Consider the following 26,062-nt stretch of genomic DNA (forward strand, 5'->3'; position numbering starts at 1 on the left):
AATTATATAAAATTGGTCTTGTCCATGTTTTCAAGGAAACAGCTGAGTTTTGTGTTATTGGGAAGTGTATTTTTCCCTTTTCCCTTTATGGTCCAGTGGGACCAGGACTGTGTCTTCTATGAATGCTGCAACTGTCACTTGGTGCGCAAGGAGATTTGCATAGCAGGACATCTTATGTAAGATTCCACCGTGTGTTTCATTTCTTGCCTCACAGAATGTTAGAGGCTGGAAGGAACCTTGAAAGTTCATCCATTCCAGCCCCTCTGCCAGAGCAAGATCACCTAGAGCAGATCACACAGGAACGTGTCCAGGCAGGTCTTGAATATCTTCAGAGAGAGAGACTCCACAACCCCCCTGGGCAGCCTGTTCCAGTGCTCTGTCACACTCACAGAGAACAAAAATCCTCCTCACATTTCCATGAAACTTCCTGCACCTCAACTTCCACCATTGTCCCTTCTCCTGTCACTGGGCGTCACCCAGCAGAACCTGGCTCCATCCTCCTGGCATTCACCCTTTGCATATTTATAAACAGTCATGAGGTCACCTCTCAGTCTCCTCCAAGCTAAAGAACCCTACCTCCTTCAGTCCCTCCTTGTAAGGAAGATGTTCCACTCTCTTAATCATTTTTGTGGCTCTGCACTGGACTCTTTCAAGCAGTTCCATGAGGTCCTTCATGAACTGAGAGGCCCAGAACTGGACACAGTATTTCAGATACCTTTTTCTTGTGTCTTCATTGCTTAGGCCGCTCATCTCCCAAAATGGCAAAATATGATCTGTGCATGATGCCTGATATTGGGGGTTTTAAGTGTGGACAGGAGGAATATCACTCTAAGAAAATCAGTAATTCCATGTACCTGTAGAGAGATTCAGAGCAAACAGGACAAATATTGTGAAGCAGACTGTGTATGGGGATGTAAGTTACACCTTTGTGCAAGGATTCATGGTACTAGGGACTAACATCCAGGTAAATCAAGCAGTTCTTTCTTCTTTTTGATCTACTCCACTTGTGATCTTGTTTTATTCTTATAAACAGTGTCTGTGCTGGCAGTAGAGGAATATGAAGAGCTTCATGTAAACTTTGAACTGGAAAAGAACCTAAGGAAGAAAGCAGAGTCATTTGCACAAGAGGTGAGTAGTCAAGGAGAAGGGATCTTGTAAAATGTAGATGTTGTAACTGGGCAAAAATCCATGAGCTTAGATGACTTGGTTTCAGTTCCCAGCTCTAATGCCAATGATGTCTTTTGAATGTCCACATACTACTTAGCTAACATCTGTACTTTATCCATAAAATGGGTTTACTGTTTCAACAGCATTTGTGAAGCAGAATTAGCTCATGTGATGTTACCTTCTTTTCCTTTCAAAATGAGGCTTTAAATTTTTTATGGGCCTTGTCAGCCACAGCACATCCATGTGGTATATGTAAGTGGTTGGATCTGGGGAGGATTAGCAGCCTTTCTAGGAATAGAATTTGAAGCACCTTGTTTTTCCTGAAAAAGATGTTAAGTCACAATAAAAAAAAAACCTTTGAAGAATCCCACAAACAGTCAGATTGGAAAAGCTCCTCAGGTTCACAAAGTGATAACCTTACTCTACAAGGTGCATCCTAAATCGAAAATCTCCAAGCACCACATCCAGGGTTGCTGACTCAACCACCTCCCTGGGCAGCAAATTTCAATGCCTGACTGCTCTTGCTTGGAAAAGTACCGTATCAGTTGAGGTTTGTACAAGGTTCTTTGCAATTTAACACATTCATTTTGATTAACCTATTGCAGGGAGCCTTCAAGATTAAAAATTGCTTTTGTGTTCTAGAAAAGATAGGAAGTCCCCAAAAAAGGTAAATAAATGAGTTGCTGAGTTGGATTATGGAATGGCTGGCTGGTGGTTGCTCTCATGGCTTGTGACTGGTGATGTTTCCCTTAGAAAATGCTGACAAACTCATGACTTTGGTTTTGGTTTGGTTTTTTTTTTCTTGAGTACTTTTCTGTTCACTCTGGATTTTGAGAGCTCTGCAGTTGGGTTATGTTACAGCTTGGGATAGAAAAGGTTGAAAAGTCAATATTTTCTTTAATAAAGTTGAGAATGCCAAGTAATCATTCTTCAGGGAGCTCAGGTTTCAAGAGAGCCCATTATATGAGTCATCAGTACTGAAATACTGTGAATAAGGGAAACTTCTGATACAAAGTGGATTGCAAGCAGGCATTTAGTTTTCATTAAGTCAGCGTGTTCTGAGCTCTTTTGGTTTTTGTCTGCTGTTGGTCTTTTTCTCTCTCAAAAAAAGTATAAACCCTAACCCTAAAAAAACCCACCCACATTAAAGTGATAACTTATTTTGAAGATGTAATTGAGCTGGGGGAACTGAAGTTGCTTAGTCTGGAGAAGAGAAGGTTCAGGGGCGACCTTGTTGCTCTCTACAACCACCTGAAGGAAGGTTGTAGTCAAGTGGGGGTCTGTCTCTTCTCCTAGGCAACCAGTGACAGAACAAGAGGGCACAGCCTCAAGCTGCAACAGGGCAGGTTTAGGCTAGGTATTAGGAGGAAGGTCTTCCCAGCAAGAATGATTGGCATTGGAATGGGCTTCCCGGAGAGGTGGTCGAGTCACCATCCCTGGAGGTGTTTAAAAGGAGGCTGGATGAGGCACTCAGTGCCATGGTTTAGTTAAATAGAAGGTGTTAGGTGATAGGTTGGACTTGATGATCTTGAAGGTCTTTTCCACCCTGTTTGATTCTGTGATTTTAAGGCACACCTAAAGCAGCTGACACATATTAACACCCCACCCCAAGGGAATAAGGAATGATAGAATTGAGAATTGTTTACTAATTAGTAAAATCTCCTTGTCCCATGTTTTAAGGGAAGGACTTTTCAGAGTGCTTTTAAGAGATATGGGAGGAAAAGTCACTCAGACTGCATGCGCAGCCTCCTCCAAACCTTGCTTTTAAAGGGCTTTGTGTGATAGTTCTGCTCCTTTGCTGAGCAGAACTGTGCATGTCCCTCTGCCATGGCTTCAGTGCTGCTGGGCCATTCACAGTTTGGTCAAAGGCTCACTGTGCTTTTTCAGAAATAAACATGAGATCTGCAAATTCCATTCCCATGTATTAAAGATAGAGGCATCTATTACTGGCCTAAAAGTGTGAAATAAATTATTGCCTATATTTATTCTGTATTCATTGGGGTTTTTTTTTTCAAGCCTCTTACAAGTCTGTGCTACAATCTGTTTGTGAATTTTGGGAAAGTCTAAATGTGTTCATTACCTGTGCTTTTATGCTAACTGTATTTACAATGACATTTCTTCTTCCTGAGATTGTGCAGGCATTGTTTCAGTAGTTGTTTTAGGCTGTAATACCTGCAGATCTGTTATTTTAAAAACAAATTTTGTTGTTCATTTGGCATGTGTTCTTACAATATTTTATCTTCCAACCTGGTTGATCCTATGATCCTACTGTAGCTTTGCTTTGCCTTCTGAAGTACAGAACAATTGTGTGCTTCTGTTCATTAGCTGACAACAGAAAGATTGCAGGTACTCTCAGAAGAGAGTAGTTTATAAATGCCTACTTAAGCTGGTTTCAGATCATTACCAGATACTTGGCTCAGACTGTTGCTTCTGTTTAGATTTATAACTGTAATATTCAGACACCTATAGATTTTGTAGGATCCTTCAAGAACTATTTGAATCACAAACTGCAAGCCTTTCAGTTCCATGCCAAAGAAATGCTGGTTATTTGCAAACAAGTAATTCTTGGCTTTTGTCACTATTTAGTTGTAGTCCTTCTGAAAATATGGCCCCTTGTTGTTGCAGTTTGGCAGAGTAGCTCTTTGGTCAAGGCTTTGGTTGTCTTGCCCAGAATTGAGCCATTACAGCAGTGAATTTCAGGCCTGTGTCACTCTTCCTTTTGTGGTACCTACTTCTCTTCCTTTTGTGTTGTGCTATTCAGACAGACTTTGGGAAAGTGTTGTTTAAAATATAGGAGCATGTGACAACAAAGGCATTGCTCAATTGTGTTTGGGCAGCTAGGAGCATTTCAAATTACTTGAAAAATCTGTTATTATAGGCCTGGTTTCACACTGGTGGTGTCCCTTAAGTGACCTGAGACATTAGAGTGACAGGCTCTGGCCCACAGCTGCATCCACAACAGCAAACCTTTATGCTTGGGTGAGGTCGTTTGAGTGTCCTCTCGCATGGATCACGCTGCAAGGTCGCAGCTGTGTTTTGAGAGCTGGGGTTTCTAGGATGTGCTTACAGGAGCTATTTGGATTACACTAAGGATGTGCTGGGGTTTTCTGCTTGCTTTCATCAGCAACATGTTTTCTTTGAGCCTATATAATGTTTCTTGATGCTTGGATTTTGCAGAAGCTGTGCCAGTAATGATAGGCTGTACAACGTTGAAAAAGGAATAGCTTTGAGTGGAGGGCAGCACTGCACCTGTCAGGGTTTTGTGCTTGACTTGTTTGGAACACTTTGAGGAAAGAAATAGGCTCCAAGTGATGCAGACATCACCACAGCACCATGGCACTGACTTCAGAATGGCACATCTTAGTGTTTCACATTACTGCTTGTGACCTCTCAGCCTAGATGTGTCTTGTAGCTCACTGAAATATGGACTTACTGTCTGTGGAGGGGCTTGTTTGGTGGTGAGAATGTTGTATTTTTAAGAGGCTGAGGTATCTGAAGCTTGCCTTGATGGAGGGTGTTGACCCAGGTACCCTTTTCCTGTAGTGTGGCTTCATCTTTTAGTTTTGACCTCCTGGGGTTGCATTGTGGTTTCAGTGGGAGGAGACCAGGTGAGCAGTGGTGCAGGCTGTTTTTCCAAGGGGTGCCCTTTGAGTCCTGCCCTTCTGACAAGTCAAGAGGATTTGCCACAGAACATGAGCAATTGGGAATGCAGGTGTGAGAGACAATGGGTGGGTGAGTGGGTGTGCAGAAGTGATCACAGAACGGGGGGAGAGGAGAGACAAGGAGCAAGAAAGGGAGAAAGCATATACAGGAGAGAGCAAACTCTTGCAAATCAGAGCTTTTGATTAAAAAAGAATACAACTTTAATTATAGTCATGCTGCTGGCATCACCATAATATATATTTAATTAATCAGAGACGATCCAACTTCAAACATTAGAATTCATGCTCCTCAGAGGTTCTAAAGAAACTGAGTAAATATTGTCAGCCATGGTGTAGAGAGGGGGAAGAGGAAAGAAAAAGAGTTTGAAGTGAATCACAACCCATTGTGAAAGGTACATGAATCTTCATAAAAGAACCAAATAAATAGAGTGTGTAAGGGGTGGGGGCACAGAAAAATCTGTGCCTACCTGAATAAAGCAGGGCTGTTAACACAGGAATCTTGGCAAGCTTAACTAGAATTCTAGTGTCATGTTTTAAGAGACACTTTAAGATCTCTCAGCTCTTTGTGGAGCAGTTTATAAGAAAACAAAGGAAGGCAGAGAGTATCTTGAAGGCCATTGCAATAATATAGAGGCTAGCCCTGAAAAACACTCTTCCACGAAGATGAGCAAAACACAATACATACAGCCACAGCAAGCCAAAAGGGGAGGAACGCAGTGAGAGATGTAAATTGGAAGTCTGTAGCTGTGTAAAAATCCCAGGAGTTTAACCAAGTAATCTGGTAGAAATGGTTTATTAAGCATACATCCTGCCTTGCAACAATATTTTGTAAAGTGAACAGTTTATTACTGTCATGTGAGCTGGCATGGAGACAACCCCTGCACCTCGGTTTCTTTGGAAACCTCCTGGGGAAGAGGCAGGGTGCTCTCAAAGTTAGTACTGGGCTGCTGCTTTCTGTCCTCCTGGGGAAGAGGCAGGGTGCTCTCAAAGTTAGCACTGGGCTGCTGTTTTCTGTCCTCCTGGGGAAGAGGCAGGGTGCCCTCAGAGTTTGCACTGGGCTGCTGCTTTCTGTCCTCCTGAGGAAGAGGCAGGGTGCTCTCAAAGTTAGCGCTGGGCTGCTGTTTTCTGTCCTCCTGGGGAAGAGGCAGGGTGCTCTCAAAGTTAGTACTGGGCTGCTGCTTTCTGTCCTCCTGGGGAAGAGGCAGGGTGCTCTCAAAGTTAGCACTGGGCTACTGTTTTCTGTCCCCTCTGCCTTGAATAGATAGAAATGAAGCCTCCAAGTGCCCAGCAAGTTTGATTGGGTTCCTCTGACTTTTGGGGGCAGTATGGGCTTTTTTTCAAAACCCAGCACTGAAGGAAAAAAAAGAAAAAGGAAAGTGGTTTGCAAGTGTTTACCTGTAACTGTTTGGAGAGGTTGGAAGGCTGTGTTCAAAGGAATCATAGAATCAGCCAGGTTGGAACTATGGTCCAGATGGATTAAAACCATAGCGAATGTGTAATGTGTATCAGTCATCTTTTTTTTTTACTTGCCCTCCACTTCTCAGTGCTTTCAGATGCATTAAACCACCCCATACTATACCAGTGTCTGTGTTTCTAGGTAACTGGGACACAACCACATGTCTGCATTTAACTTGTTTACCTCCAAAGGCCTGCATCCCATACCTGGGCCACTGCATAGGCGACGTAACTTATTCTGGAGCTGAATTTTCCTTAACTGAAAGCTAAAGCATGGCATCCATTTCATGGGATTTAGGAAAGATTATTGCCATTCTCAACAGGTGTTTGCTTTGCCTGTGTGGTTGTGTGCAGTGGATTTGGTTATCCTGATGATGTGAGCTCCCAAAAAACTCTTCCTTGGGTGTGTTTGTGGCTTTTTGGGTTAGCAGTGTGTGAGGACTTCTGCGTTAATATGCTCTGTGAGCGGATACTGCAAAACCAGCACTCAAGGAGCAGGTTTGTGCTTAGAAGTACCATACTCTGGACATAGCCAGGGGTAGTTCAACAGAAACTGCTATCTGAAGATAATTAATTTGCAGTTCAGCCGACTGGACTGGAAATAACAATTAAAGAGACTTGATAAGTGGTTTGTACTTGAATACGGAGCTCAACTGTTACCACTTTGGAAGCATGATGTCACACTAATATGTTTCATTAAGCTTTTTCCCAAGAACAGTCATGTGAAATGGCAACAGATATATGCTCTGGGAAACTACCTCTTTGGTCTTTATCTCTTCCCCTGGCCCTCTTCTCTTTTTTATGTTTAGTCCATTATCTGTGGGGGGGTGGGATGGAAAGAGGTTTGCTCCCTTTTCATGTAGTGGTCTTTTCCAATCTGGTTAATTCTGTGATTCTTATCTGCTCTATCACTGAGTTGGTTAGATGATGTCTGAATGCTGTAAGACTATAAATGCTGTAAGAATGTGTCCATGCAATTCTGCCATGGCAAAGAGAAAACAGTTAACTGCAAAGACTGAAGAAGTAAAGAACAAAGCTTGCTTTATTTATTTCCCTTCCCCTTTATTTACTGATGCAACTGCCTAGGGCAGTTCACCTCATAAATGAAGAGTGAGCGCTGTAGTTTGACAAACCCTTTTGGTACAGAGCAGGCTGGTACAATAATGAATACTGTATTTTTAAGGAAGTCACAGTGCTGATGGAGTTTCAGTTTTCTCATGCTCAAAAGGCATCCTCCAAGCACCTCTGTGATGAGAATCTAATGGTAGAGAAGAAATGTTCAGCTTATCTAGTCTGATACCCCCATTCCAAGTAAGTTGCACCTCTTTTGAGCTACAAAACTTGCTGCATCTAAAAGAACTATTTTTAAAGTTGTCTAGCAATTAACTAAATCATGAAAGCAGTGATATTGTATCTTTATTAGTCTAAAATCCTTACAAAAGCAATTAACCATATAATATTATGGATCATCTGGGGAGAGAGGAGTGGCTGTTTTTCAACTCTTCTAGTTAAAAGACCCCAGTAGCCCTTGCTTCCTGCAATGAAGCTCAGAAGCCATTTGATAATGCAGTACAGAGGAGCAGTTACAAAGTTCATGTATTTGGTTTTTTTTCCTGATGAGCTGTTGAACTAAAATCCACACTTGAATTTGTATTTTAAACTGAGTACCTCCTGAATTTAGAGCCACGCAATGCTCTTCCAAGCCATAACTGGGCAAGGTCACTATGTCCCCCATCACATAAAATTCTTCAAACAGTTCTTTTTGGGGAGATACAACTACCTTGACCCTGCCTTTGTTGTGACTTAGGTCTGAACAAGGCTTCAGGGTGCAGATAATGGAAAAGATGTTGGCTGTGAGAAATGTAAAGAAGTGGGTTACCAATCTGGAAGGATGACTTGGTGCTTTCTCACTAGGCTGTGGAGGGGATGGAGCAGTTCTACCAAGTACTGGAAAGAGCTGTTGAGTTAGCTGATGTCTTCTTTCTCTTTGAGACTTCCAGAGTTTGATTCTGCCTTGCTCTGGACTTTTTGTTGTTCTGTTCATAGTGGGGAGAGTTTGCCATTGCTTTTCCTTTATGGAGCTAGTGAATACTGTATTATAATGATGTTGCTCTGATGGGATATTCTTCTCCCTTCAGACTGTAGCTAAAACAAAACCCCCATGGGTACCCAAATGACGTACACATGGAAACATAGCAATGTATGGATATCAGCACATTTCCTTTGGCCTCATTTTGCTCCTGGGAGAGGAGTTAGTTGGAAAGCGTCCAGTTGTACCCTGAATGCTACTTGAATGAGGATCGAAGTTCCCAGGGACTTGACACTAACAGAGTTGCTTCCTAACTTTTTTAATGAGGAAGAATTCCTTTTTCAGCTCTGGTGTAAACAAAAAACAGCTGCAGCGAACGCTCTGTGGGGTAATGGTTTGAGCAAGGCTCTGAGAATGAGGTGTGGCCCCATTAAGGTCAAGGGAAAAACTTCTATTATTTTCAGGATTTCACCCCCTTCTCTTCCCCCCCCTCCCCAATTCTTGTTCAAACTCTGCTGATGAACAGTGGCTGGCTCCCAGATTTCTGTGCTTCTGTGTGTAAACTCAGCAGGGGAATATAGGTAGCTGGCTTGCACAACACTTGGGAGATGCTGTAAATGAAAATGATAGATGTAAGCAAACTGTCATCCTTTGTGCTCTGCTTTTAGCTGCAGTGGTAGCTTTGGTAGCTTCCTCCAGCATTGCCTTAACTTTTCTAGCATTGATTGGGATACTCTGCAGATAATTGTCTAGCAGGTGGCAAAGTCGGAACTAATCCATCAATTGGTTAAATTCCACCTAGTCCAAATAATCCTGTTAGTAGCTGTTTTGCCCTTTCAGCAGTCACTTTAATTAATATTCAGGATTGTGCAGGCAGTCAGGTTTCTGCCCTGCTGAAGCAGGAATTGGCTTTTTAAAAATACTTTAAATCAGAATTAATTTCTAAAGTTCTTTTTTTGTCACATGTGAAACACAGGAGATCAACCTCTCAAAAACTTGCAGTCAGTTCAGCACCAGTTGCTTTCTGCTTCATCCACCTTAACTTTTTTGCCTAGTTTTGCCTCTTTCATTTGCAGTATGCTGGCACTTGAAGGATGTACGTGTAACTCCCCATCAGAAGCTCATTCTCATGCCTCTGGTTGCAGCATTAAGTACTGAGCAACACATTAATCTATTTGTTGGAGGAGATGCTGTCATATATTGGAATCAGGGATATATTTGCAGTGTCATGAAAGCAATTTATAAAGGACTTGATGTGAAAACTCCTGAATTAAAAGGTGTTCACCTTGGTCTTCAAAAAGATTGATTTGTTTTCGTTTTGTTGCAGAGGAGCATGAAACAAAGTGAATATGAATTTTCTACAATTGGTGAAGTATCTGCTCAAGTTGAAGAAATCAAGTTGCTGTACTTGATTTCTTCTTGTTTTGGCAGCTTTCCGCTCCCTCAGGCTGGAACAACTCTGTTCTGTTAGGGTTTAGTGGCAGAAACTCGGGGAAACAAAAATCTGGAATTGTCACTGTTTTTCAGATTCCAAAATCTGTAATGTTTGCTGAAGGTGGCTTCTAGAGAGATGCTGTTTCTGTCAGGGTTAAATAACTTTTGACTGACTGAGCTTGAGACAGTTTTGAGTTCTGTAGCAGTGATTTAGAGACCCTCCTAAAGAAGGCTTCGAAAGTGGTGTTTCTTAAAGAAGATAAAACATGAAACATGAGTTGCAATACGAAGGTAAACCTTGATGCATTGGGTGGGTAGCTTTGATTCTGAACTTCTCTTGCCTTGGAACTGTTTTTTTTTTTGCCACAGCCCTATTGCAGAGTTAAGGTAACTCAAGAATAATAGGTTTGACTGGCAGTGTTTTGGGAAAAGCAGGTGATGTCCAGTGCCCATTTGTACCACACTGTAGCTGCCTGTGCATTGCTTCACGTTTTGGGTTTGCTTTTTAACAAAGGGGAGCCTGCATTTCTAACTGGAGCCTACATTCATTGTTTTCCTCTTCATTGAGTACTTGCAGTCTTTGATGGCCTACCTCATGGCCCAGCTTTGCCCAATGAAGTGTTCATTGGAGGTTTTATTGGCACTGAGGCCGCATCAAGTGACTCTTCTTGGCGCTCAGGGTCAAGCGGGCTGTGTTGTGAGTTAAAAGTTCATCAGGGTCTGTGTGTACAGCCAGAGAGAGAGCTGCTTGCTAAGAAGACTCAGTTGAAGTGTCCATGCAGAGAACTGGGTAGAAGGCTTGCCAAGAATCTGCATCAGCTGATACATCTTTAAAATCTAATTGTGTTTAAAAAAAAGAACTGAAACACACAGCATTGCATCAGCACCAAATGAGAAGAAGCCATATCTTGTATCTGTGGTTTTGGTTGGTGAATAAATAGTATGGGAAGCTGGAAAGACCTGATGGAACTTTTGTGTTTCTAATACCTGACTCTTAAAATGCCTCCATGCTTTTGCTGCACTGCACACCAGTGTTGTTGCAGTCTGAGGGAGTGTCTGCGTTCTCAAACTGTTCTCTCTTCTCCTGCCTTAAGTGGCACACTGTTCAAGACAAGATTGGACATGGCACTTGGTGCCATGGTCTAGCCTTGAGCTCTGTGGTAAAGGGTTGGACTTGATGATCTGTGAGGTCTCTTCCAACCCTGATTATACTGTCATACTTTGCTGATCTGGGCACACTCATCTGACACCTCGGCATGACCCAGCCCCTGCCTCTGCTCTAAGAATAGGCACAGCTGAGTTTGTCAAGAGTGGAAGCCCTGTTGGCGGAGGGGCAGCCCTGTTGGCCGAGGGGCAGCCCTCTGCCTGAAAGAGGGCAGCCCTCTGCCTGAAAGAGATGTCAAGATGCAGAATAGATTCAGCTGGGATTTTTGGGGGGGGGCAGGAAGCTCTCCTTTTCTTCTTCTTTTTTTTTTTTCTTTTGCTCCTGAGCTCTTAAACAGCCTGGAGGAGCAGTTCAGTCCTATGGAAACTGCATGTGCTGACAGCTTCTGCACATCTTAGGTGAAGCCTAAAGAAACACGTGATATTTTTATATCACGTCTCTAGACTATTTGTTTTGTTTTGTCTCCTGTTGTATCCTTTCCCCACATCCAAAATGCAGCTGATAAGAGGAAGGGACACAAGGATCAGAGCTAAAGGGCTGAAATTGCCCTGAAATTCCTTTTCCCAGGGCAAGTTCATACATTGATTACACAAACATGGACTGAATTCCATTTCCTGAAGGCTCTCCATCATTCACATATCCAGGTAACCCTCAAAATAAGTTGACTTTATGTCCAGGCTTGAAGATGTAGCCTGTGAATTAATAGACTTTTATTCCTCTCCCTAAGAGTTCTTCTAATCTCTCCAGAGTTCCCAGAATAGGCATCAGATTGTTCCCATTTCTAGAAAACAAAACTCAGGGACACGTTTAAGTTCTAAATGCTGCCAACATGTGGGCAGTTGAGGTGTAGCAGTGGGTGGTTTCTTCCAATGTGAGCTTATCTCTTGAGAATTCTACTCTCAGACTTCCTTTCCCTTTCCTTCTTCCCTACTATCCCTACCAATTGCCATTTTCCTAAGTGCCTGACCTGTTTTTGTTGGGACTGGCTTTTGTTTTGGCAGATGTATATCGAACAAAACAAAATGAAAAGGCAAAGTCAGCTGCTTCTGCAAAATTCTGCTCCTGATCAACAGCTTTTGAAGGCTTTGGATGACAATGCTAAGCTGACTCACACATTGGAAGAGGAGAGGCTTCAACACCAACAAAAGGTAAAAGAGGACTATTTTGTGTCTTGTGCAGAAGTTTTTCCATTTATCTTGCATTTAGGGACTATTTGAATTTAAGTCCTGTATTTGTTATGTTCAGAATGATTTGAGATCTTGTCCTTCACAAGAGCTCACAATCTGAAAACTAAACTTAAGAGAGGATTGTGATTCCCTGCTTCTGAGTCACTGGTAAGACACAAGAACCTGAAGGTTTTTCAGTCCGAAGGCTCAGGTTTAGGTAAGTATTTTGCTCTGCGTGCCAGTAAAGTGCAAGTACAAGAACTAAGTCAAGTTGCATTAAGTGAAGAAGAGATGTCAGGGTGTTGAGTGATATTAAAGGGTATTTGTGGGGGTAAGTTAAGAAGACCAAGAGGTAAGAGCTAGGCAGTTGCCATTAGTATTCTGGTGACTTGCTAAAGAAATGGATGGGGAATAGCCAGACATAGTTAGGAAACATTAGGGGAATGTTGCAGAGTGGTGTGATAAGGTCTAAGGGCTTAGATTCTAAACAAATAAGTTCTTTGAAACTGGACTATATCAGGCTCTTCACTTGAAAGCCTGAAAACGAGTTTTCCCTTGCCTGTGCAGCCTGTTCTTATCACTCTGGTAACAAAATAATGCTAGGAATAGGTAGTCTCTGTGCTTTGAGCAGCATAGCAATACTGAGACAGAAGCATGTGGGATCACATACAAAATGAGTGTTTTGGAGGAATGATTGCCAGTTCATAGAAAACCTCTGCATCCTTGACTCTTTGACAGAACAGGCAGCTGGGAAGTGAATGTTGCCTCAACCCGATGTTCTGTAATTCACCTGCTGACATCTGCATGAGTTGAGACAAGGGAGCTTAATTAACCAATGTGTCAGTGGAAGCAGTTGGAGAACAAAAATGTCAATGTTCTCGTGCTTCAAATCAAGAAACATTCTGAAATTAAATCTTAATTACATGGGGAAAACCTCTATAAAAAGAACAAGAGAACACCTTATAGCTTAGATACTTTGCAGGTGAAGAGATAAAGCAAGTTTGGAACATAATGGAAAATTCTGACACCTCTCAGAAAAATCTGTCCACCTCTCATTCAGATGTTGTCCTCTTTCTGGGACTTGAAGCTCACTTTTATACTATAACGTCATGTTTTCAGGCATAACTCTGACATGTGGGTTATTTATCAAAGCGAGGTCAGAAAATACCTTTCACAGTGATGAATGCTCTTGTGTGCTAACTGCAGATCAAAGAATTGGAAGAGCAGCTAGAGAATCAAGCACTACATAAGGAAATTAGTCGTCTTAAACAGCAACTAGAACTCTTGGAAGAAGATAAAAAGGAGCTAGAGCTGAAGTGTCAGAATGCAGAAGAGAAAGCTAGAGACCTAAAGCATTCAGGTAAAGTCCTGTGATAACTTTGGTTTTAGGGGTACAGCTGGGGGCTGTGTGAATGGAGCACATAGAACATGGGACATCTGAGCTGCTTTTGTGTAGCTGAGATTCAGAGCTGTCATCTGCAACACAAAAGTACAGCAGCTGCCTTCAACCACATAACAGTCATGTCCTGAATGTTATGTGAAAGAATAACCTGGTAAAACTTCCACAAGGTATAAAAGTACTGCTGTTATATTTCCCTGAGTCATACAGATGTGTTTATACATGCAAATGGGTTTCTGTGTGGAAGACACAGAATGGCCACAAAGATGATCAGAGGGCTGGAGCAGCTCTGCTATGAGAACAGGCTATGAAAGTTGGGGCTTTTCAGCCTGGGGGAGAGAAGGCTTCGAGGAGACCATGTAGTACCCTTCCAGTATCTGAAGGGCGTGTACAGGAGGGCTGGAGAGGGACAAGGTCTTGTAGTGACAGAATGAGGAGGAATAGGTTTAAAACTGGCAGAGGAAAGTTATAAACTGGATGCTAGGAAGAAGTTATTGACACTGAGGGTGGTGAGACACTGGCACAGGTTGCCCAGGAAGGTTGTGGCTGCTCTCTTCCTGGAGGTGTTTAAGGCCAGGTTGGATGAGGCCTTGAGTGACCTCTTCTAGTGGGAGGTGTCCCTGGCTATGGCAGGAAGGTGGAACCAGATGATCTTTGAGGTCACTTCAAACCTAAACCATTCTATGACCCAGTCCTTTGCACTCAGTCAAAACATATCCTCATACCTAGTTTTAAAATAAATAAAGCTTTAGGAGATAACCATTGCAGTGCAGATGTTCATACAGTTACTGCTGCCAGGATGGTGCCTGGCTTGTCTAAAGCATCCTGTCTGTTCAACTGGGAAATTTCTCACCTAATATTCATTCATTTAAAATGAACATTTAGAATGAATTCTGGTTTGTGTGGCCTTGCTATAGGGAATTGTGGGGCTATGGCTGGTGAAATTTATGCATGTGCCTTTGCTTTCAGTCCTTGTTGAGCTCAAGGCCTAAGCAGGTGATGGTTTTTAAGTATGACAACTGATGACAGAATCACAGAATTAACCAGTCTGGAAAAGACCTTTGAGATCGAGTCCAACCTATCACCTAACCATTCTAATTAACTAAGCCATGACAGTAAGTGCCTCATCCAGTACTCCCTTAAATGCCTTTGGGGACAGTGACTCCACCACCTCCCTGGGCAGCCCAATCCAATGCCAATCACCCTTGCTGTGAAAAACTTCTTCCTAACATCCAGCCTAAACCTGTCCTGTTGCAGCTTGAGGCTGTGTCCCCTCGTTCTGTCCCTGGTTGCCTGGCAGAAGAGACCAACCCCACCTGGCTACAACCTCCCTTCAGGTAGTTGTAGAGGGCAATAGGGTCTGCCCTGAGCCTACTCTTCTCCAGGCTGATCACCCCCAGCTCCATCAGCCACTCCTCTCAGGACTGTGCTCCAGCTGCCTCACCAGCCTTGGTGCCCTTCTCTGGACACATTCAAGCACCTCAACGTCTTTCTTGAGTGGCCCAGAACTGGACACAGTACTCAAGATTTAGCCTAAGCAGTGCAGAGAAGTATGTGAGCCCCCGTCAGAGAAGGCTAAAGACCCTCTCCTTACTTAAGTCTCCATGTATACCTATGCATTCTTGATACACAATCTTAAGAGCAGGGTTGACTTGGAGCTCGTTAGCAGTCTTGCTTTGAAGATCTGCATTGTGTTACAGTTTTACATTATCCAGCCTTAAAAATATGCCTAGACAGCATAGGAGTTCTTCTCAGCTTGGAAAAGATCTCACCTTCACAGCAGATTCTTTCCTTCCATGCTTGTTGGGTCCTCAGAAGGAATTTATCAGCATAAATATTGTACCTGGAATTTGAAGTAGCTTAGTTGGTCCTTTTTAAATGTGAACATAAATGTAACAAATGCTAATTTGACTCCATCTTTGAGGGAACAACGAAGCTTACCTGCTTCAGAAATCACATTCTGTACTTTACCACAATTCCTGCCTTTTTCAGAATAATTGCTAAGGGTTTTGCAGCTAAAAGAAATGTGAGGCTTTTATTGCTCTGTTTCTGCCTTTCCCCTGTTAATTGCTCTGACAACATTTCAAGTGCAGAAAAGTAATTTCCACAGTTTAGCTCTGATGTGAAAACAGGGGAGAAAGAGTCCATTCTGCCCAACTGACTGGTTTTGACCATTTTTATGAGGAATACCCACACCATCAGCAAGTGAGACATGTCTGGAAGACAAAATTGTTCATGGCTTTAGTCTCTTGCTAGTTAGTTCTGGAATGCAATCTCAAATAGGCTGTTGCAGGAACGTGCTAAGCATTGCTGTGCTTTCTCATTTGATGTGAAGATCCCTGTATGAGGAACAGTGTCATTTTAGTTTCAAAAATAACTCAGATTGGAAGTGCCTGGTTTGATGAGAATCCTGTGCCTTTGGGATGTTGTTCTTGAAGGCAGAAAATGTTGCCAAACCCAGGGCTTCTAGCAGTTGTAGGGTTTAGTCTGGTGTGGTGGTTTGGGGTTTTTTTGTTGGTAAATTAGTAACGTTTTTGCTTAAATTGTCAAAGCTGGTACTTAGAGCAGATGTGAGAAACCCAGAACTCACTGTAGTTTGTTTGTTTGGGTTTTTTTTGCTCTTGTGCAGTTGATGAACTTCAAAAACGAATACAGCAGTCTGAAAATCCTGCACCACCACCTCCACCACCACCCCCTCCTCCTCTTCCTCCTCCCCCTCCTCCTAACCCTATACGGTAAGTGACAGCATTAATGCTTTGCTGAAACAGAATACATAACATGAGTTTGACTCCAAGCAGGAAGAGTGACTTTAAAGGGAAAAAAAAAGGGTACTCTCCATCTGTTTTGGGCTCTTTACTGGCATGACATGCTCTGTGCCCCACCTGCCCGCAAACTAACACCCTGACCAGTTTTGAACACCCTTGCCCAGCCTAACAAGTTGTTTAGGCTGCGACATTGGAGAAGGAGAGATAACTGTTCACTCCAAATTTAGGAGATTATTTTTTCTTCTCTTCGTCTGATAACTGTAATTAGAGACTTGTGCTAAACAAAAACACCCTTTGAACCATGGGATGTGTTGGGTTACTGTGTGTCCCTTCCTGCTGGACATTGGTGATGAAAATGCAGACTCACAAGTGGTTCCATAAGTTAAAAAACCAAACCCAAGTCTAGAGGAGGGCTACAAAAATGCTCAGAGGGCTGGACCAGCTTTGCTACAAGGGCAGGCTATGAGAGTTCAGGCTTTTCAGCTTGGAGAAGAGAAGGCTTTGAGGACATCTTCAGTTTCTGAAGATAGCCTACAGGAGAGCTGGGGAGGGACTATTGACAAGGTCTTGTAATGATAGGATGAGGAGTAAACTGGATGTTGGGAAGAAGTTCTTTCCAGTGAGGGTGGTGTGACACTGGCACAGGTTGCCCAGGAAGGTTGTGGATGCTCCCTTCCTGGAGGCATTCAGGGCCAGGTTGGATGAGGCCTTGAGTGACCTGCTCTAGTGGGAGGTGTCCCTGCCTATGGCAGGAGGTTGGAATGGGATGATTTTTGAGGTCCCTTCCAGCCTAAACCATTTTATGATTCTGTTAAACCAGCCCAGAAAATTGCCCTCCTGTCATCAAACAGTTTGGGGTGAAATGATCACAATTTGTCCTGACTTTTGCAAGGACTGTAAAAGCAGGTGACAAATATATGATGTATCAGCTGTTAGACCAGATGAGCAGTTAATTTTAGGAACTCAGCTAATCTTCATATTGTCTGCTTGGCTTTGGAAATAAATGGCTTTTTGACAATTTCTAACCTTCTGTATTAGAAATTAGGTACAGGAGTACTGTTAATTAATGTGGTAAATGTAGAGTAAGGAAAATGTCTAGCAGGGAGAATTCATCCCTTTGTGCATCTTACTTTGTTTTTAGAAATTTGAATAACCATGTTGAGAACAATTGTTTGGTCTTTTGTTCTTTTTATGTCCATTAAGTCATTTGGCTTGCCTGCTTCTTTCTCACTAATGTGTAGCTTGAATTAACTGTGTGGGAGTGCTGTGGGGTTTTATTTTGTTCGTGGGGTTTGGGGTTGTTTTGCTTTTGGTTTTGTTTGTTTGATTATTGTTGGGTTTGAGTATTTTCTCCTTTTTGTTTGCTTTTTTTCTAAAGTTTGTCTCCTTTACTATTTTGAATAGAGAACATTATTCATTTCAAGTCTTCCAATAGCTAAATCAGAATATTTCCTTCATGCACTGTTATGTTTATGTGCCTAGAGATTTTTAGAGCCTAGGCACTGGAGATTGCCTTTTTTCTGGGATGGAGTTTCGACCCTTTATGTTGGGAAGGTAGCTACCCTGTAAGAAGCAATGTTCAGTAGGGAATGATAGGCCTCACTGACACATCAGATGCACAGGAGTTTACACTTGGGCTTTAAGATGATTCATTTCCTTGCCTGGACTCCTATGCTTTGACTGTAGTGAAGGGATAATTATTTGACACTGTAAAAATATTATAAGCTTGGAGTTGTCGAGGAGATACTGATCACCATATTTAAGTGTCCTCTGGAGAATAATACTTCAATACTCACAGCTTTTCTTTCCTTTTATTATGCTGGAGCAGCTTCAATTTGTCATGTGTCACAATGAGACACTGTCTTTTAACATTCAAATGTGGAGTGTTTTGATTTGTGCCTAATGGCTGTTAAAAAGAAACAAATTTCTCTGGTGCATTTTGATGGGAGGTGGTGTTGGGGGGTATTCCAACATGCATTGGAGAACTCTTTTGTAAGCAGCTGTATAATCAGGTAGAAGCAAGCTGTTTGTGTGTCATGTTCAAGTTCATTCTAGCAGTGTGTGATACAGTGTGTGATGATTTTCCCCAAAGGTCTCTCATGTCAATGATCCGCAAGAGATCTCACTCCAACACCAACGTGAGCAAGAAGGAGAAGCCCCCTCAGCAGGAGGCAGGTATGGCTCATCCTTTCTCAAGTCATGCAGGTTATTTGCTGGGCACTGTAGATAAAGCTAAAGAAAATGACCTCTGGGTACAGACTGTGATAAAATGCTTAAACCTGTCAACATTAACTACTGCTGCGTCTGTTCCAGCATATTCATCTGCCTTGCAGTTGAGAAATGTAGTTGTGGCCCAAGCATTTGTGCTGTGAGATAGGAAGTAGTATATTTGGTACTGTGTCTTTGGTATTCCTATGAGGAGCAGCTAAAAAGCTGCTAGACAAAGCTAATGCTTTGTCCAAATTGGAGAAAAGGAGGCTGTGTGTCAAACTCATTGCTCTTTACAGGTTTCTGAGGGAGATGCTAAGCTCTTCTACCTGATGTTCAGCAACAGGACACATGAAAGTCATAGAATCAGTCAGGGTTGGAAGGGACCAGAAGGATGATCTAGTTCCAACCTCCCTGCCATGGGCAGGGACACCTCACACGACATCAGGCTGTACAGAGCCTCATCCGGCCTGGCCTTAAACACCTCCCTGGGCAACCTGTGCCAGTGTCTCACTACCCTCAGGATGGAGAACTTCTTCCTAATATCCAGTCTGGATATACCCATTTCTAGCTTTCTTCCATTCCCCCCAGTCCTGTCACTACCTTGCATCCTAAAAACTCCATCCCCAGCTTTCTTGTAGGCCAATTTCAGATACTGAAAGGCCACAATAAGGTCACCTCGAAGCCTTCTCTTCTCCAGACCAAACAGCCCCAATTCCGTCAGCCTCTCCTTACAGCAGGGCAGCTCCAGCCCTCTGACCATCCTTATGACCCTTCTCTGGACACGTTCCAGCACATCCATACCCTCTTGTAACAGGGGCTCCAGAGCTGGATGCACTACTGGAAGGTGGGATCTCCTCAGTGTAGAGAAGAGGTTGAGGATCACTTCCCTCACCCTGCTGCCCACACTTGTCTTGGTGCAGCCCAGACTCTGGTTGCTCTCTGGGTTGCAAGAGCACACTGACAGTTCATACTGAGCTTCTTGTCCACTAGCACCCCCAAGTCCCTCTCCTCAGGACTTCTCTCAAGCCAGTCACTGCCCAGCCTGTGTTGGTGCATGGGACTGCCTCGACCCAGAGAATGGTGCAAAGCAGCACTGGAGAGGTTTAGACTGGACAATGGCAAGTATTTATTTGCCATGAGAATGATAAAGCCCTGGAACAGGCTTTGCAGAGAGGTAGTTGATACCCCAAGCTTGTCATTGTTTAAGAGGCATTTAGACAATGCCCTTAATAACATGGTTTAAGTTTTGTCAGTCAGTTGGACTAGGTGATTGCTGTAGATGCTTTCCAATTGTAACGGTCTCTACTATTCTACTGCAAGCTTCCTTGAGATCCTGAGCAAATGTGTATAGCCCTTGTGGCCACTTAGGCATCCACACTGAGCTAATGATCAGCATCCCATTTACTTTTTCCAAACACATTTTAGTGTGAACGGTCTTTGAGGCTGCAGGTCAAAAAAAACCTAAAAAACTAAGCAAAGACTTTGCACTTGCAGAAAAGTTTTAATCTTCCTGCTTCTGGTTGTAATTCTTACAAGTAACATTGAGCTGATTTCATTCACTGATGGAGATTAAACATTATCTTTTTTTTTCCCTTGGAGTGAGGGTGGTCATGTTTCTTACAGGCTCACAGAAGTCCCTGACAAGCACACAGTTGGGAGTGGTGATGTGCTGGGGGAGGTGGATGTTACACTGGCTTGCATCATGACAGTTTGGTACTGCCTGTGGCAGTGTGGAGAGGTTGAACCTCTGTCTCTAAACTAGAAACTGTAGCCGCAGTATGTCCAGGGATATGCACTTCCATAGGTTACCTGAAAGAGGCAGAAGGACAAACCCAGATTTAAACTAGATGTTAGGAAGAAGTTCTTCACAGTGAGGGTGAGGAGAAACTGGAACAGGTTGCCCGGGGAGGTTATGAGTGTTCCCTCCCTGGAGGTGTTCAAGGCCAGGTTGGATGAGGCCTTGAGCAACCTGTTGTAGTGGGAGGTGTCCCTGCCTATGGCAAGGGGTTGGATCTGGATGATCTTTGAGGTCCTTTCCAACCTAAGCCATTTTATGATTAAGCAGAGAGGAGTTACAGCATAGTACAGGGAAATGTGCATCTTCCCAGTGGCTCCCTGTATGTGATTTCTTCTGTCTAGAGCCTCTCTGTAGAGCTATTTGCTTCAGTTTTCATCCCTCAATTCATATCTTTCAAAATTACTACTCAGAGCTGGCTGTAATCCCAAATAAGCCTTTTAGAATACTGAAAACCTAAACCAAAACAGAGACTTGCACTAAAGTGGCTCTGCATGCAGAGTAATAGTTGAAAATGCATTTTATTGTTGTTAATGGAAGCTGGAAACTTAGCAGGTTGAAAGCATGAGTTAAGTACAGAGGTAGAAATGATGATGAGTGTCTGAAGAGTCAGAGTTAGTCAGACAAGTATTGCTAGCTGAATACCAAGGGTTTTCTTGCTGTTGCTTCCTTCTGGAACAAGAAGAGCTTGTAGTGAATTGCTTAGCCCATTTGGTGCCACTTAAACGAAGAAGGGGGCTGCAGAAGGGAACCTGGCTGAGGTTGCAGGTGTAAGGTAGAACTGTTAAGAAAAAATGGATGTTGACAGACTGCTATGGTAGGTAAGCAGGGCTGGGTTGCTCTATGAAACCAATAGGCAGGGTGAGAAACTGAGGAATGGGATGACTTGTGAAGGTCTTTAGGGGAACCTTTGGGACCTGGTTACCAGTCTGAGAGAAATAATATTGTTGGTCTTGGTAAAACAGAGAGGCGACCTTATACTGAGATCTCTGATGAATCTTACCTTTCAGTAGAAGTTTAGGTCTGTTGCCTTCATTTGTCAAGTTTCCTCACTTTGAAGCTCCTAGACATTTTGATTACAACTTTTTGTTGATGTTCCAAACTGTGATTGCAGGAAAGGCTGTGAAATTCTCTGTAAGTTCCCTACATCCCATTCTTTCATTATCTATTAGCAAACTGAGAGTTCTGACCTTTCCTCAATCACATATATAACCTGCTTCTTTTAATAGTTCATCTGTTCTTAAAACCCCCACAAACTTTAAGAAAGAACTTTCTCTCTATTTTTTTTATCTAGTTATTGCATTCAACTTGAGTCTTGTTTTGACCCATGTTAAGGTCTTGGAATGAGTGGTTTCCATCCCATACCATCAATTAAGCTTTTATATTTGAAACAGCCTGTTTGTGAAATTAAAGCCTGACATTAAATAGGCTTACAATACAGAAATTGCATTTCTATGAATCATCATCAATAGTACCCTGACAAGTGAGAGATCAAAAAGTCTATTTAAAATTCCTGTTATGTAAGATACAGCATTGCAGTTTTGAATAGTGTCAACTATGTTTCTCCATCTATTTTGCTTTAAGTGTGCTTCCCCCCCCCCCCCCATCCTTTTTGGTATGGCATATGAAGTGTTCTTTTGTTACATTATTCAGAACACTGAGAAGTTAACAAGTATGGTTTAGATTCATCTCACAACTCACCCATTTCATCTGAATATTTTGCAGTCCTGATACTGGAACTCTTGGGAAAAAAGCAACCCTTTTCTCTTATGGCATTTAAGTTTTGCTCTTTACCTCAGTGCAGTGTTCTCTAAATGCAAGCTTCTGTTCAGTCTGAGATCTTGGTGTATTGTGCCAGGAGGTTCTCAAATGTTTTCATACGAGGTCCATGTTTGGTAGACTTGTCATGAGCTGCCATGCCATGAGATGTTGTCAGTTTGTCCTGTTGAAATTTCTGCTGAGCCACACCAAAGCGATGCAGTAGAGGTGAGGCCCCATTCTTTAGTCTCTGGTGCTTCAGCACTGAGCTTTTGCAGTTCCCAATTCCCAAACAGTTGTAAGAGCTTTGTGTTCTTCTGCATCTGGGCTCTAGAATCATAGAATCAGTCAGAGTTGGAAGGGACCGCAAGGATCATCTAGTTCCAACTCCCCTGCCATGGGCAGGGACACCTCACACTACATCAGGCTGTCTAGAGCCTTATCCAGCCTGGCTTTAAACACCTCCAGGGCTGAGGTTTCCACCAGCTCCCTGGGCAACCTGTTCCAGGCTCTCGCCACCCTCATGCTGAAGAACTTCTTCCTAATATCCAGTCTGGATCTACACATTTCTAGCTTTCTTCCGTTCCTGACATCCTGAAAAGTCCCTCTCCAGCTGAAAGGTCACAATAAGGTCACCTCAGAGCCTTCTCTCCAGACTGAACAGCCCCAACTCAGTCTCTCCTCATAGCAGAGCAGCTCCAGCCCTCTGATCATCCTCGTGGCCCTTCTCTGGACACTTTCCAGCACATCCATATCCCTCTTGTAATAGGATTCCAGATCTTGATGCAGTACTGGATCCTCAGCATGTGTAGATTGTGTTTTATCCTTGAGCTTATGACAGTTGAGCTGATAGCAAAGATTGTTGATAGTGCTGTATCCAGAAACTAGAATTCCAGATAAGCAAAGGCAAGGTTGTTGGTTTCTACTACTGTGTAGATGCATTAATGCAGTGTAAGGTAAAAGACCTCTCTCTGGTGGGGAAAATAAAGAGTAATATAGTGGTCTTTCAAGAAGGACTATGTGAGCAGCCCACTTCTAGGGAGAAAAAGGAGCCTCTGTATTTTTTCTGATCATACAAGCACTCAATAGCACTGGGAAAAAGCATGGATTGGGATAGTACATAAGCAACATGCATCACACAGACAGGAGAAAAGACCTGCTGCAGAGTACTAACTAAGCACATTGTAGATGTAAGTGCTGTTTCATCATTAAAACTGACTTATTGTTTTGCTAACAGGCTCTATATGGCAAGCAAGCTGGTTAGGAGGCTCTCTTAATTACCATGTATTTTTTCCTCTGTGTTATTTATTACTCTGTAGTTCATATCTGGAATGTGATATGCTCTTTGGTTTTTGGAACAGGAGAAGAGGTTACAGATCTGAAGAGACAAGCTGTTGAAGAAATGATGGACAGAATTAAGAAGGGAGTTCATCTGAGACCAGTCAACCAGTCGAGCAGACCTAAAACAAAGGTTTGGAATAAAGAGCAGAGCAATAATAGTAGATAAGTCCAGTAATTTAGACTGAAAATGCATCAGACTTCTGGAAAACATTCAGGAGAATGCATTTGCCTCACCTTTTCTGTCGTGCATGATTTTGAGTAAAATGAATTAGACCAACACATGCCTGAACAACAGAGAAAGAAGTGAAGGCAACAGTAGAAGCCCAGCTCTTTTGACACAGAAGGAGCTGAAAGTAAGCATCTTGTGCACAAACAGCTACTGAGGAAAAAAATAAAAGCATGGAGAGAATAATTGAGTTGGATGGGAAGGACTTCATCAAGAAGTAACCTTTGTCTTGCTGTATTTCCTCTTTTGATGGAACATTTGGCATACCACTACTTAGAGTCTTCACAAAAGCATATATAGGCTGTGAGTCAGTGCTGAGTTGAGAGGCAAGACTCTCCTTTTCACTTGTATAACAGACTGAATGTTAGCCATGTGCTCAAGAGAGGAGAGAGCCCTGTGCAGCAGATCCTTGTGAGATGCCTTTCCTACAGTAAAAAGCTCATCATGGTCCATTTTGTGTGTGTTTTAACATGCCTGTGTTTGTGCTTGTTTACAGCCAGAAGTACCAAAGCCCTCTGAAAGTGCAATGAAAGAATTAAAAGGGATTCTGGTAAGAGATCTTAGAGAGTTTGTATTTCAAGTTTTGCTCCTCACTAAGCTGACAGAGCCAAGCATTCGGAACTTGTGTGGCATTATTTTGGTGTGAAGCTGCAGAGCAGTTTTGGAGTAAATTCCCTGATTCCACTTTTGACTTTTGGCCCAACTGCAAGACTGCTTTTGGTTTTGCCAGCAGAATTAATTTTGATGAAAACTCAGCTGCTAACTCTGCTCTGGATTTGTGTGTCCTGCCACTAGAGGGGAGCGGTTTGCACCTGCCCTGGATCCTTTGGAAGCTTTCCAAGTGCTCACAGTGGGGCTGTTTAGGGAGGGAGAGGCAGATGAATTATCTGGTCCAAAGTAAAGCCTCTGGACTACACACGGTAGATGTAGGGTTCATTGTCATCAACTGCTCAGAGCTCCTGTTGTCTTCTGAAGCATCAAATTTCTTGTTAGGGTAGAGGTAGCCTAATTAGAGCAAGAGCTTTCTCATCTCCCTGTGTTTATATGCAGAAAAAATTGATTTTGAGTTGCTGTCCGCATACACATCTGTCAATAAAACAAACCTAATGAGGTGCATATTTGGTGCTATTCAAAACAATATGTGATGTGCTCCTGTCCTTTTCTCATACACTGCATTGCTTATTTAACTGGTTGCAAGTCCTAAAATTGCATGAAGCACTCAGAGAGAGCTCTGATTTTTGCTCCCTGACTTCTGACACAGAAACTTTCAAAGTCAAAGTGCAGCTTGGGCACATCAGGTGAAATGTTGCCTTTGTGTGATGAACTAGTGTAAAATCCTGCCTGTGTTGAAACAAAATGCTTCAGATGCAGAAGGTAAGACTGATTATTCTGATCATCCTAATCATCCATGAGACCTCCTGAACGGCCCTTAGGAAAGTAACTTCAGCATTGTGTTGGCTGATGCAGGACAGCACAGCAAAGAGTGATTTAAAGTCATGAGCATGGCGCGCATGCGACACCTTCAACTCCCTGTTCTCCAGTCACATAAGGGCAAGGGGAGAAGAGAAGAAAAGATCTAGAGAGCCACCAGACCTTAATGCTGGCTCTAATTAGAGGGACACATAGTTAAATGTGGAGGTAAATAGAAATGCAAGATAAAGGTTGTTTTAAATGGCACTCTGTAATTACTGCTCTGGCATGCTGCTCAGACCAGTGAGGCTTGGACTGAGCGATCCTGCTGAAGTCCCTTTCGTTTTCTAATAGCTGTTTTATTTCTTTGACACTGTATCACTGACATCAGGAGAGACTTGATTATGTGCTTCAGAGGGGGCAGGGAGAAACCTGCAGTCACTCTGCTTCTGAATCTAGCTTGTTGCTTTTGAGCCCTTCAGGATATTTGCAGTGTAAGACAAACTGTATAAAATCCAATTCCAGTCTGTTCTTGAGACCAGTCATTATGCACAGTCAGACAACAAACATGGGGGTGGGATGTGATGGAGTAAACATTTGTTGTTACTATGCTAATTATGCATTTCCTGTAGACCTCCATATAATTGTTGCAAGCGAAACACATTTCTGCTCTGTAAATTGCAGAGTTTGAGCGACTCAGCTGCTCAAGTTGCTTTCTTATGTGTATGTTTGTGCTACTGATTAATACTGTACTTGAGCAGTTACATTTCAAATAGTTGCCAATGGCATTTTTTTTGAGGGGGAGCTAAAGAATTGGAGAGACTTTGCTGAGATCCTGAAAGTAGCACAGCATTTTCAACTTGTGATCTTTGCTATTTCTGCTCAAAAGTTAACATGCTTGTCAACAAAAGATGTTAAGAATATGTTAGTTATGCTCTGGGAAAACGCTATGTGAGTCTGACATGTTTTGGAAGGCTGAATAAATGTGAATCCTGGGTATTCCTAGGGATGTCAAGGCTTGGAGAAAGAAAGAAATAGCAGTTGGGTGCCAAATTTCCAATTGCACTATAAACATTTGG

The 26,062-nt window shown here is 42.7% G+C and overlaps 1 protein-coding gene across 6 annotated transcripts in view; it reads left to right on the forward strand.

The window, feature by feature from the left end:
* Window positions 1-26,062, forward strand: part of SHTN1 (shootin 1) — a 99,855-nt gene that overhangs the window by 57,916 nt on the left and 15,877 nt on the right. For all 6 annotated transcript variants that reach the window (XM_064144297.1, XM_064144298.1, XM_064144301.1 and 3 more), the window contains 7 exons: window positions 1,034-1,128; window positions 11,914-12,060; window positions 13,285-13,438; window positions 16,107-16,212; window positions 18,335-18,417; window positions 23,368-23,477; window positions 24,070-24,123. In XM_064144297.1, coding sequence (XP_064000367.1) covers window positions 1,034-1,128; window positions 11,914-12,060; window positions 13,285-13,438; window positions 16,107-16,212; window positions 18,335-18,417; window positions 23,368-23,477; window positions 24,070-24,123 — 749 coding nt within the window. The remainder of the gene's footprint in view (window positions 1-1,033; window positions 1,129-11,913; window positions 12,061-13,284; window positions 13,439-16,106; window positions 16,213-18,334; window positions 18,418-23,367; window positions 23,478-24,069; window positions 24,124-26,062) is intronic.

The sequence above is a fragment of the Pogoniulus pusillus genome, chromosome 6, assembly GCF_015220805.1.
Source record: "Pogoniulus pusillus isolate bPogPus1 chromosome 6, bPogPus1.pri, whole genome shotgun sequence".
NCBI classification, from domain to species: Eukaryota; Metazoa; Chordata; class Aves; order Piciformes; family Lybiidae; genus Pogoniulus; species Pogoniulus pusillus.